The 13,772-nt window shown below is 39.6% G+C and overlaps 1 protein-coding gene across 1 annotated transcript in view; it reads right to left on the bottom strand.

The window, feature by feature from the left end:
• LOC126194677 (guanine nucleotide exchange factor DBS-like) overlaps positions 1-13,772 on the bottom strand; it is a 373,302-nt gene that overhangs the window by 45,566 nt on the left and 313,964 nt on the right. Inside the window, exon 17 of the mRNA XM_049932882.1 lies at positions 1,694-1,819. Coding sequence (XP_049788839.1) covers positions 1,694-1,819 — 126 coding nt within the window. The remainder of the gene's footprint in view (positions 1-1,693; positions 1,820-13,772) is intronic.

Here is a 13,772-nt window from a genome sequence, read left to right on the forward strand (position 1 = left end):
TCTTTTTCTAGATTTTTGATTATTTGTTCAGTGTAGCACATTACTGCTGTTTCGGTATTTTTACGTGCTTGGAAGCCATGCTGATTTCTGTTAAGTAAATTATGGTCATTTAGATATGTGTTGATTCGGTTCTTCATCAGTTTTTCTAATATTATTGAAAATGCTGGGAGGAGAGATACTGGGCGAGAGTTTTCTACCTTATACTTGTCACCGTTTTTAAATAATGGCTTCACTTCTAAAATTTTCAGCCTTTCTGGAAAAGCTCCTTCACTGAATGATAAATTGGCTATGTGTGCAAAGGGCTTTGCGATTTGTGGTGCTGTCCTTGTTATGATGACACAGGCACCTCATCTATGCCAGCCGACATTTTGGGTTTCAAGCTTTGTATCACTTTCAACACTTCACCCTCATTTGTTGGCTCTACCTTCATCCTACAAGCTGTTTTTGGATATTCAGGTTTTTCTTCATTTGTAAATTTTAAGCTTAATGAAGTTGTTGCATTTATGAAATAATTGTTAATCCAGCACTGTGGAGCATCGTTGTAAAAAACCATATGACATCACCCATCAAATAGTGTCACAAGACAAGGTTTTGATTCCTTGTGGTGAAGCCATTCTCCCTATGCGAGAATAGTGTAATGTTGCAAGTTTAAAAAGGAGGAGGACTTACATAATACTAAAATCTAAGGATGCGGGCCGTGATGTAAAGGTTTGGAAAAGGCTGGGAAGCGTGTACGGACAGCAGAAGTGGTTAAAGTGACTGCTCACAATAAGCAGGAAACGCAGGTTTGAGTTCTTGACTGGCACAAATTTTTGTTAGTCACAACTGAACAATATATCTATAACCATTGCAGATGGTGACGTGAAATTCATATTCAGTGAATAATTTGGAACAATATTTCATACAGCTGTTGATCATTAAATCATATGTCAGAACCTCTGGAATCAGTTACAATGCTGACTTGGCTCCAGATCTCAGCATACATCATCACTACCTTCTCTGGTTGTAGCTCTTGAGGAAGAATGAGCTGCCATTCCTCCACAGACATTCTGACACTCCACTGAAAGTGCCAGCTGTATTCAAGCCATTATATTCAATACCTTCTCACCTATCATAAAGAATTCCACTACTAGAATGAAAACTTACTTGGCACATTACTTTTAAGCATCCTCATCAATCTAAATTGTCACTCTCAATCAACTGCTAATAACAATGTCGCTTCACAACTGCTGTTTTACGCACTCAAGCTTATGAGAGTTACAGCACTGAAAAGTAATAATCAGTAATATATCTGTTTTCTGAATTCACTCTACATTCCTAAATGCACTTTCTAACTGAAGTATTAGGTCTTCCAGGCAGCAACTTGACACAACCATAATCCTAAGCTGTACACTAACAAAACCTTTTGTCTCAGCACAGAGCAGAATTGCTTTCTCAAGTAGATAATGCATCCTCATTTCTCATTTTATAATTGCTGCATTACTGCCAATACTGTTCCCTATATACACAGATAATATGTTGTGCTTAGCAGTAAAGATTGTTTACTGCTCCTCTCACACTTTTTCCTTGTCACAGTTGTACTTCAGTTTAGGAAAACTGACACTGTAATAACAAATGTCATTTGCATTTAATCTACTACATCAATAAAAAAGTAACACATTAAGTTATATTAATGTTCAGCAGAAATACTTACCCAAAATCCAGTTATTGCAATTTGGTGCATACTGTCATTCACACACTTGAGCACAATCAGCATACCATCAAGTGCTTCCTGAAGTTCTCTACCACATTTGCCATCTTCACTGTAGTGTATTAGGTCCTGTGAAAAAGAGATCAATGGAAAATTACAAGGTGATGAACTTGGTCGTGTTATATAACAACTATGAGAAACAGATATCCAACATGTTTTCATTTTTTACCTATCTTTTCAACAAATAAATCTATCAAAGTTTATGGAGTACTCTTTTTAGGACCTGTCTAGTCACTTTAAAAGTATCTTTACACAATCGACTTTCTTATCTGAATTGACTACTTGAGACAAGTGCACCTACTTTAGCACCCCTGGCGTTCTATTCCCTAACTGAGTCTTGTCTGCTTTGAGTGGTTGTTTTCATTTACAGATGAATGCCAAATTGCCAGTGTTGTGTGAGCTGTCTGCTGTGCAGTTTAGCATCTGATTGGTGAAAATGAGGTTATGAGGGATTATCCTTTTTATAGAAAAATCCAATTACAGTAATAAAATCAAGGAACAAGCAATGGCAATTGACTTTGTTAATGACCAAAGCCAAATTCATAGTGGAAGTTCTTGTTAACGGTCACATGGTAAATTCTCTACACTCCTGAGAACTGAAAGAATAAGAAAAGTGTCATCCAAACATTTCAGAACATATGCATGTATTTGCTCAAGAAAATATGTACTTGCAAATATGTCAGACAATATGTAGAACAGAATAAATAGGGCCTTTTTGCTTTATCGTTTGTATCTTGTTTTCTTGCTAAGTGCTAAATAACATCAAAAAATATTTTTCTCATCCAAGAAATCTGAGAGTTTCACTGTTGAAATAATTTTCATTAAAACATATTTATCTGTTTACATTCTTATTTTTGCATAGTATAGTTTTATTTCTTTGAGAAATATAAATACTTTTTGCTTTCAGATATTTCGTCTCTCTTGTAGGAGAATATTAGTAGAAAAAAATACCAGGACCTTGTGTAACTTCTCAATGTGTCACAAAGATTAATAAACCATGGAAGCACAAAGTCAGTTTCTGCAATAGAAGTGAACTCATACAGAATAGGTTATAACTTCTGGTGTTAGCAGATGCCACCAGAGTCCTTGTCTCTGTGCATGTGCAGTGTGCAGCGTACTCAGAAATTTAGAGCTCCGCACTCACCACAATCTATAGATAATTCACACCATAGACACTCACGTTGTGGTTGGTTGCCGATTGACATTCAGGCACGAAAGGCGCACACACTTCAAGTAGTTGATTTTGACCAGGAAGTAGCATGTGTAAAATGGGCTCCCCACCTATTTGAAGTTTGTCAATACTAATATTCGAGGAGATCACAAAATTCTAAGTGATAATCAAGAATAAAGAAGATTTTTCTTGTATATAACTTCTGTTATAGATGAGATGCACAATTCCAATAACTTTACGCACAGTTAAATGCAGATATTTCATTTAATACAGAATAGCATATATATAAGAACCACAAATACACTGACTTCAAGTGCAGCTGCTAATATCCATTAAAACCACACAGGATTTATTAGTAAAAGTTTTCATCTTTCATCCCTCAGCATAGACAATTGCATCAGACACTATTGGCAGACTACAATACTGCTGTATGTTCCAAAAATGTATAACTATAAAAACAGTGGCGAGTTAGAAGGAAAGTCAGTAGTTAGATTTATTGTGAGGGCTGTAATAGATAGTTCCATTGGGATGAATGTAGTGGGGAGCACACCAAGGAAGTCACAAAGGCCCTCTCTTGGAGCTGCAAGATATGCTGTAGCTAAAGCATGATAGAGGATCGAGGAAAGGATGTCTGGGCCCTTGAACTGCAGTCGAAGGAAGAAAGCAAAGAGCTACTGAGGATGAAGGCACACTGTGAGGAGAGTGGCAGTTGGGAAATGACAGCTGATTGGAAGGCTGGGAGGAGGAAGGAATGGTCTGACACTTTTGATGGAAATGACAGAGACAAGTGGAGAGGAGACTCAGGCAGGAGGAGAGGTAGGAAATGGGCAGCAGTCTCTGCCCATGACTAGGAAACATCTAAGCACTGATAATGTTAGGAAGAAAGAGGATTTAAGGCTTTTACGTCTGAATTTACCTAAAGATAATTAGGTAGCAACTGTGGGTGGAGCAGTTGGTGATGTGCACAAGATAACATCCTTAATTGGCAGGACAAATGTGTCCATGGTCAAGTCGTTCCAGTTTCATAATCTTCATTTGGACAGTACTATACAGTGTCTTAATGTGGGGCTGGATAGGTGCCGATGACTACTGATCAGGCACACATTGCAATGGTGCCATTTGTGACTACTGGAAGAAAAGAGTTTCACTATGCATTGCCTCTACTGCAAGAGGGCTGGGAAGGTAAGTTAAGGTAAGATTGTTGGAGCTACTCAGTAACAAAAGAGTGTGTGGAAATGGGGCCACACAAGGTCAACTCCTGTTTTCACATGCAGCACTTCAGCAGCACCAGCTAAGAAAAGTAAATGGGTAACAGCAGCTATTATAAAGTCCTCTGAAACTCTTAGATACCCCAATTCTTTACAAATATAATTCACTAATTCAGAGTGCTTAAATCAGTAGAAAAATTACAAAAAAATATATACAGGAGGGTGCTGTTTGCTAGGAAAAACCATTTAATGAAAGGATTATATACAATGCAAAAATAAGAGGGATGTAGCAAGGAACATCCTAAAACAAGGAACCAAAAAAGGCAGGTTAGTACAACAACATACAAATGAAAGATGGGAGTAGATAAATAGAAAATCCATAAGAACTAGGGCATTTTGTAAATGACTATTTTTCAGGTATTACAGAGAAGTTGCAACAAAGTTTCTCTATGAAAGTGTAGCACCAAGAATTAATTATATATCCAGCACAATGATGTTTTATTACACAACAGAGCAAGAAGTAAAGGACACAATACAAAAACTAAAAAATAAGAAAAAGCAGCCCTAGATGAGGTATGCAACTCTGTTCTGAAGGCACGCATAGACACCATGCAAACTCAATTAACACTCATAATAAACAAATGTATTAGTTCAGGAATTTTTTCAGAGTATTTAAAGTATGTACAAGTTGTGCCCCTACTAAAGATATATGATGTCGAAAGTACTGAAAACGGCAGGCCAATTTCCCTACCCTCACCATTCTCAAAGACTGACTAATGAGTTGTCTGAATTAACAGTACCGTCTTACTACAGTAAAAGTTTGTCTTCTAATGTAGAAGAATGATGTATTCAAAAAGTAAACTGGATTTTGTAACTTTGCGTGTTGTATTAGGCCAATTTGTGCAGTTTTGGCATTGTTATTTTGGTAAAAACGTCTGTACAGAGTTAGCTAGATGTTGACCTTCACCTCAGAGATGGCTACATCAGTACCTCCGTCCATATCAAACCTACTAACCACCAGCAATACCTCCACTTTGACAGTTGCCACCCATTCCATACCAAGAAGTCCCTTCCGTACAACCTAGCCACCCATGGTCATCACATCTGCAGTGATGAGCAGTCCCTCTCAAAACATACTGAACATACTGAAGCCTTCACTGACTGTAATTATCCTCCCATCCTGGTACAAAAACAAATCTCGCGTGCCTTGTCTTTCCAGTCTCCCACCACCTCCCAAAGCCCCACAGTCCGGCAACAGAGGAGCATTCCCCTCGTAACTCAGTACCATCTGGGACTGGAGCAACTGAATTACATTCTCCGCCAGGGTTTCGATTATCTCTCGCTGTGCCCTGAAATGAGAAATGTCCTGCCCACTATCCTTCCCACCCCTCCTACCGTGGTATTCCACCATCCAGCGAACCTACACAATACACTTATCTATCCTTACACAACCCCTGCTTGCAGTCCCCCACCTCATGACTCCCACCCCCGCAATAGACCCAGATGCAAGAGCCGTCCCATACATCCTCCCACCACCACCCACTCCAGTCCGGTCACCAACATCACCTATCCCATCAAATGCAGGGTCACCCGTGAAACCAGTCATGTGATTTACAAGCCATGCTGCATCCACTGTGCTGCATTCTATGTAGGCACGACAACAAACAAACCGTCTGTCCACATGAACGGCCCCCGATGAACCGTGGCCAAAAAACAAATGGACCACCCTGCTGCTGAAGACGCTGCCCAACATGACATCCCCCATCTCAATGACCGCTTCACAGCCCGCGCCATATGGATCCTCCCCACCAACACCAGCCCCTCTGAACTGCACAGGTGAGACACACCCCTGCAATACATCCCAGGTTCCCGCAACCCTCCCGGCCCCAACCCTCGCTAGTCACTGCCCCCACCCATCCAGCCCCCTCCCCGTTCCCACTCCAGCACTACACAGCCAGCATTTCACCACCACACCCAGTCTTTTAATTTCTTTTTATTTCTCTCCCCTCCGGCAACCCCCTCCCCCCCCTCCCCACCTCCTCTCCCGCCCTCCATCCAAACTGCAACACTTCCCTGTTCGCCACTCCCACCACACTATACCTCCCCATCCCCGCCCCAGCCTCCTCCCCACCCCCACCCACCCTCCACTCCCATCATGCACTGGTGCCGCCGCTCGCAGTGCGGCTTCAGCTCTCCGAGACCGCAGACAGGTGCGCAAGTTGCATTTGCATGACCGCGCGCGCGCGCGCGCGCGCGCGCGCAGCGCTGCGCGCGCGCGCTGCGCGCTGCGCGCGCGCGCGCACGCGCGCGCGCGCGCGCGCGTGTGTGTGTGTGTGTGTGTGTGTGTGTGCGCGCGCGCACATGTCTACTGCTGACAAAGGCCTTAATGGCCGAAAGCCACAACTGTGTGAATCTTTTTGTTGTGCCTATCGCGACTCAGCATCTCCGCTATATGGTGAGTAGCAACTGTCTGGTATTGTTACATTCCATCCTTGATTTTCCATTGTTCGATTTAAGAGAGATACAGATTTATGGTATTCTTATTCCCCAGTAGAAAAAAAAAGAAAAGTAGATCTCCAACTGCACCCAAAAATAAAAGGCTGAACTGCTTTCCTGAAGAGCTTACAGGAACCAGAGAAACAACATGCTCATACTGTACCAGATACAGAAGCATGCCTGGACCCACAGGACAGAACAGAGAGAGACATTTATAAGTCGTATCTTATGTGCAAAAAATTCTACAATACTAAGCTCCTCTTGGCAAAAACACTGGCAGTGCCCCCAATAAATGTATGGCAGAAGGGCAAACAGTAAGGACACCCCAAAATGCACACAAACATGTCTAACAGATGAGGAATTAAATCACTACTTTCTATACCCAGTTAAAGAAATAGAAAACAATCTTAAAGCAACAAGTTCATCAGCAATGGACCTGACTGGAGCCCCACTGCCTAGTGACCAAATATTTCAATGGAGTAATATCACATCTGCTGATGATATAAAAGCGGTTTCCAAGTTTTCAAATTCTCGAAGTATGGACTGCTACTGGTTTTCGAACGACACCATTAAAATAAGACAATACACACACTCTCTACACCATTAGCTTTTATTTTTAATAAATGTATAGAATTTGGAGTATATCTAGACACACTCAATGTGTCAAAAGTTATCCCAGTTTTTTAAAAAGGGAACAAGCTCCCCCAAAGCTACAGAGCAGTCTCAAATGTGCCAATATTTTCAAAGATAGTTGAGGCACTGCTATGCACTCACAAATAAGCAGCTACTTTGAAAAACACAATCACCTATGTACCAATTAGTTTGGTTTTTGCAAGTTTCAGGAATTTTGGATCACACTTTAACAGCTCTTGACTAGAAAACTTGGTACAATAGCTATTATGCAACCTAAGCAAAGCATTCCATTGCATTCCTGTTGACATACTAATACTAATACGGAAGCTGGAGTTTTACAGGTTGCATGGGAGCAAATTAGTGGTGATGCATTCTTATTTAAGCAACAGAAAACAATTTGGCTCAGTCACAAATGTAAATTTCTCCTTAATGGAAATCAGCACAGCTGTTCCACAAGGATCCATTTCGAAACCTTCCCCTTCATTGCAGCAGTCAACGATTGGCTAAGAACACAGCTCATTCTGTCGTATGTTATGCTGATGATACAACGCTACTTACCACACATCAAAGAATCTCAGATCTGAATCGGATAGCAACAGAAATTCTTGATACATTCTTGAACTGGTTTGCAGCTAATAACTCCTGTGTAATCCCAATAAAACCCAACAACTCCTATTGGAATGTCTAATGAAATAGAAAATAAGCCATTAAAAATTTTACACATATTTATACTGATGCCACACTCTGCTGGGAGGAACATGTTGTTGTTGTTGTTGTTGTTGATGATGTGGTCTTCAGTCCTGAGACTGGTTTGATGCAGCTCTCCATGCTACTCTATCCTGTGCAAGCTTCTTCATCTCCCAGTAACTACTGCAACCTACATCCTTCTGAATCTGCTTAGTGTATTCATCTCTTGGTCTCCCTCTACGATTTTTACCCTCCACGCTGCCCTTCAATACTAAATTGGTGATCCCTTGATGCCTCAGAACATGTCCTACCAACTGATCCCTTCTTCTAGTCAAGTTGTGCCACAAATTTCTCTTCTCCCCAATCCTATTCAATACCTCCTCATTAGTTATGTGATCTACCCATCTAATCTTCAGCATTCTTCTGTGGCACCACATCTCAAAAGCTTCTATTCTCTTCTTGTCCAAACTATTTATCGTCCATCTTTCACTTCCATACATGGCTACACTCCATACAAATACTTTCAGAAATGACTTCCTGACACTTAAATCTATAATCGATGTTAACAAATTTCTCTTCTTCAGAAACGCTTTCCTTGCCATTGCCACTCTACATTTTATATCCTCTCTACTTCGACCATCATCAGTTATTTTGCTCCCCAAATAGCAAAACTCCTTTACTACTTTAAGTGTCTCATTTCCTAATCTTATTCCCTCAGCATCACCCGACTTAATTCGACTACATTCCATTATTCTCGTTTTGCTTTTGTTGATGTTCATCTTATATTCTCCTTTCAAGACACTATCCATTCCGTTCAACTGCTCTTCCAAGTCCTTTGCTGTCTCTGACAGAATTACAATGTCATCGGCGAACCTCAAAGTTTTTATTTCTTCTCCATGGACTTGAATACCTACTCCGAATTTTTCTTTTGTTTCCTTTACTGCTTGCTCAATATACAGATTGAATAACATCGGGGACAGGCTACAACTCTGTCTCACTCCCTTCCCAACCACTGCTTCCCTTTCATGTCCCTCGACTCTTATAACTGCCATCTGGTTTCTGTACAAATTGTAAATAGCCATTCGTTCCCTGTATTTTACCCCTGCCACCTTCAGAATTTGAAAGAGAGTGTTCCAGTCAACATTGTCAAAATCTTTCTCTAAGTCTACAAATGCTAGAAACGTAGGTTTGCCTTTCCTTAATCTAGCTTCTAAGATAAGCCGTAGGGTCAGTATTGCCTCACGTGTTCCAATATTTCTACGGAATCCAAACTGATCTTCCCCGAGGTCGGCTTCTACTAGTTTTTCCATTTGTCTGTAAGGAATTCGCGTTAGTATTTTGCAGCCGTGACTTATTAAACTGATAGTTCGGTAATTTTCACATCTGTCAACACCTGCTTTCTTTGGGATCGGAATAATTATATTCTTCTTGAAGTCTGAGGGTATTTCGCCTGTCTCATATATCTTGCTCACCAGATGGTAGTTTTTTGTCAGGACTGGCTCTCCCAAGGCTGTCAGTAGTTCCAATGGAATGTTGTCTACATATCGATCGCATATGTGAAAAAAATCTCTCAGGTGTCAAACCTCATTTTGAAGTTAGGGGATTTAGTGAGCTTGGATTATCTTAGGGTGACATACTTTGCACTCTGCCAGTCACTTATGTCGCTTGGTCGGATTGTATAGGGACATTTCCCTCACATCATGAATATTTTAAAAATACGAAAATATGTTCTATTTATATTGTGTAAAACAGGACCCATGGAGCACTGTCGTCATCCTTTTCCCAGGCTCAGAATACTTACAATTATAAATTTATACTTACATGTGTCTCTGCTCTACGTTAAAAATAATACTTCAGAATTTGCTGCTAGGGAAGAAGCCCATGAACACAACACCAGAACTAAGGCATAGCTTAACAAGAACTGGAAATTCTCACAAAATGAACCTACTCAAAATTTTCAACAAATTACCAATCTATGTTTGATCTATGGATCTAAATATTTTTAAAATTAAATGGCAAAGCTGGCAATCACAACACCCATTTTACCACATTATAAAATTCTTTGAGATGCCTTAGGAGGATAATAGCGTGTAACAAATTTTCCTATAGTCTGCTGTATCAGTATGTGGCATGTTTATGCTTTGTATAATTATGCTTCTATGTTTTGTATAATTATATCCTGTATACTCTATCCAATTATTATTGCACAGTGTTTGCACCATACGACATCATAGTATAACTTACAGACACTAGGTCTTAGACATCTTCCTGTGGCGTATATCATTATTGTGGCGCTTATTATCTATACTGCTGTTAATTGACATTAGTGTACTTTATTACTATATACCTGTATGTATTGTTACATGCTGTATTATACAATGATGACAAAGCCCATTTAATTATAAAGTGATCAATGGTGAATAAAACTTGTTGATTCTATTTATTTTGTATAAAGAGGGCTCAGAGATTTAAAAGTAACAAAAATACGGGATTCAGTTACCTTTGCACACAACAAACAACTTCATAATATTTTGTGATACCATCACTAATTATTTTAACTGTTGTTGTCAGAGACATGAAATTATATACATAATGTTACGAATATGTGGACGAGTTCTTCGTCAATCTAGGCCTGGTATTGAGAAGAGATGAATTTCCTGAGAATGAAATTTTCACTCTGCAGTGGTGTGTGCGCTGATATGATACTTCCTGGCAGATTAAAAATGTGTGCCAGACCGAGACTCGAACTCAGGACCTTTGTCTTTTGTGGGCAAGTGCTCTACCATCTGAGCTACCCAAGCACGACTCACGCCCCATCCTCACAGCTCTAATTCCACCAGTACCTCGTCTACTACCTTCCAAACTTCACAGAAGTTCTCCTGGTAGGGCACTTGCCCATGAAAGGCGAAGGTCTCGAGTCGAGTCTCGGTCCGGCACACAGTCCTAATCTGCCAGGAAATTTCAGAGATGAATTTGTTGTATGACTGAATGCTAGTGACCCCAGGGCACAGGGCGCACCACAGCCAGCCTCGCTAGTTGACGGTTCCCAGCCAGCCATGTGCAGAGACAAGCAGTGTCACCGGAAACGGGGAAGTCCTAATGCTGGGGATTTGGATGGATGTCACTCACATGACCTTTGTGCTCCAGGAAATGGCAGAGTGTCAGACAATATTACAGGTGGCTAAGTTACAGCTCTTTGAACTTTGACAATAAATCACAGCTACATATTAAAGTGAATCTGAATACATCTGCGGTCTCAGAAAAAAGAGGCTAATTCAATGACACAACATTTCAAATTTTTTAAAAAAAAAGAAGATGAAGAAGAAGAAGAATAAGTTAATATTTCACAGAAAATAAACATTTAATGAATGAACCTCTGAAATCTCGGATGATAGCATGACACTATAGCAATAATCCCTGAAAACTACATGTCTATATCCATTTTATTTCTTGATTAATTATGTCATCGATGCCTTTTTATTATGCCAATATTTGTCAGATTATCATATTCTCCACATTTACACAGCAGATGAAAACAGCATCAATACCTCATATTTTGTCATGCTTGTGTATTTATTTAATGAACAGTTTACTATTTTGCAATTTTATTTAAATGTTGACTGCAAAGGCTATTAAAAGACTGTGCAGGTTTAAAAGTGGTCAATCACATGAATTAGTGGACACCATAAGCAAAAAAGAAAACTGAAAGATGCTTCTATCAAGAAGTCATAAATCATAAATAATTGTTTAAATAACATTTAAGGATAATTATTTATTTATCAACAAACCTTTCTTTGTAATTATTGTGAATGATGCGAGTGTGACCGAATATTTATAACATTTCTTTATTTAAATGTTGTTGTAATATTTTAGTTTAGTCTGGAAAGTGATCAAGATGAATCAAATTATGTCAGTAGCACGTAAGAAGGATGTATTTTTATTGGGAATGGAAAAGCAAGCAGTACTGGAACACTAAGGGCGTCAAGTGAAGACTGGGAATTTTCAACAGAAAAGCTGAGAGGAGCAATTCTGGGCACTTTTACACGAGTTCTGGAAGAAGGCAGACCTGTCTAGAGTAACATGATTGATTCCATTGTATAGGTGATTGATTCTGGGCAGTGGACAGCTACTACCATACTTTAACTCTGAAGGGACTTTATATTTCGAGAGATCTGAATGTGCTCCATAGTAGGACTCTTAACTTTTTCCACTTGATTTATGGAACTTAGAACAGACAGAGTATGTGTTTATATTCTTTGAATTATGTGCATTAATTTATGAATCATCATGCTGAACTCTGAACTGTTTTTGTACTGGTGAATATTTCATGTATGATTTAGTGTATGACTCAGTTTCCACATATCTTCAATGTATATTTTGTTACCATTCTTGTAACGCTCTCAATGCAACTTTACTGCTTTTGATAAGGGTATTTATTGACTGTATTTTAAATGACCATCTTAGGACCACTTCCTGTTTATATGAGATGTCATTTTTCGAATAAACAATATTCAACATAACTCTCTGTCATCTAAATCAATTACAGACATTAGAATAGGACCTTGTTATTAAATTATTCATTTAATTTTTATTTTGTATTTCTGTCTATTTCATTAACTCGCAATTCTAGTGCATAGAGTATTTGACTGCAGGATCAGAGCTACAGCTCATTATTTGAAGCGAATTAGCTGTGGGGCATGAAAGCAGACATGTGAGGGTCGACCCTATGACTACATCGAGCTATTCTTTTTAAACAGAGCCCTGCATAGCCCCAGTACCTAAAGTATGAGTAACAGCACATAAAGACGCAGCTGGTTTGCTTGTATGGACTGTTGTTTTGAAGAGCAACTACATCAGCAGTAATCATTAGGTACCATCGCATATATAAGTCTTATATACAGGGTGAGGCACCGAGGTTTGTCACATGAATTTTGACCTATTAAAGACACTTTCACCCTACTTTCACCAATCCAAACAGGGACTAGGAGCTCATGAAACAAACAATAATCCATTAGTTAAAACTTCCGGGCCGAGAGGCCATAATCAATCTGTAAAACTACTTCTTTCCGACATTTTGTTGCCAACTGCGAGCAACATCTTCCAAGGTGAGTCAATGACCAGCTGACAGGCCATGGAGGTCCCATCCATATAGAGTGCATAGAGGGCACCACCATACGTCACCTGGGTCCCACCACAAGTCCATCTCCGACCAACGCCACTATTCTCAAATTAAGGCAATCGACTGTCACATCGCTGGTGCAAAGTCGACCGCCATATCTTATCTAAATTTAAGCCTTCCTCTTTCCTATTAATAGGCAGAAGAAAAAGTTCAAGAATTTACAGAAGGGCAGGCAGGCAACAACAGTTACAGATATTCCTGTGTGGTTATTAATTTGTTGGAAAGGGAATTATCTATGGAAAAAATTTCTGTTGTCTTAAAAGGAGGAAATTTTGCAATTACTCCATCAAATGTTCCCATGGAGGATATTATAGCTGATATAGAGGTGGGGATTCATCATTTATCACCACATTCTGCTGATGAAATCAGCATGGAAACAGCCAGGACACTACGTAAAACTAAGCCACCTAGCAGTAATTTGTCTCAAGGGGAAAGGAAGGTGTTATGGGAGATTAATGCAGACAGGAGTATTCTTGTACTTACTGCTGATAAGGGTAATGCTACCATTGTGAAGAAGAGTGAGGACGACTACCATACGAAGATCAATGACCTTTCGGATTCTAACACATATAAAAAGCTTCAAAAGGATCCTACAATGAAAGTGTTAGGAGCTACTAATTGATTAATAAAAAAGTCTACCATTCTTAC

Source organism: Schistocerca nitens, chromosome 1 (assembly GCF_023898315.1).
Source record: "Schistocerca nitens isolate TAMUIC-IGC-003100 chromosome 1, iqSchNite1.1, whole genome shotgun sequence".
NCBI classification, from domain to species: domain Eukaryota; kingdom Metazoa; phylum Arthropoda; class Insecta; order Orthoptera; family Acrididae; genus Schistocerca; species Schistocerca nitens.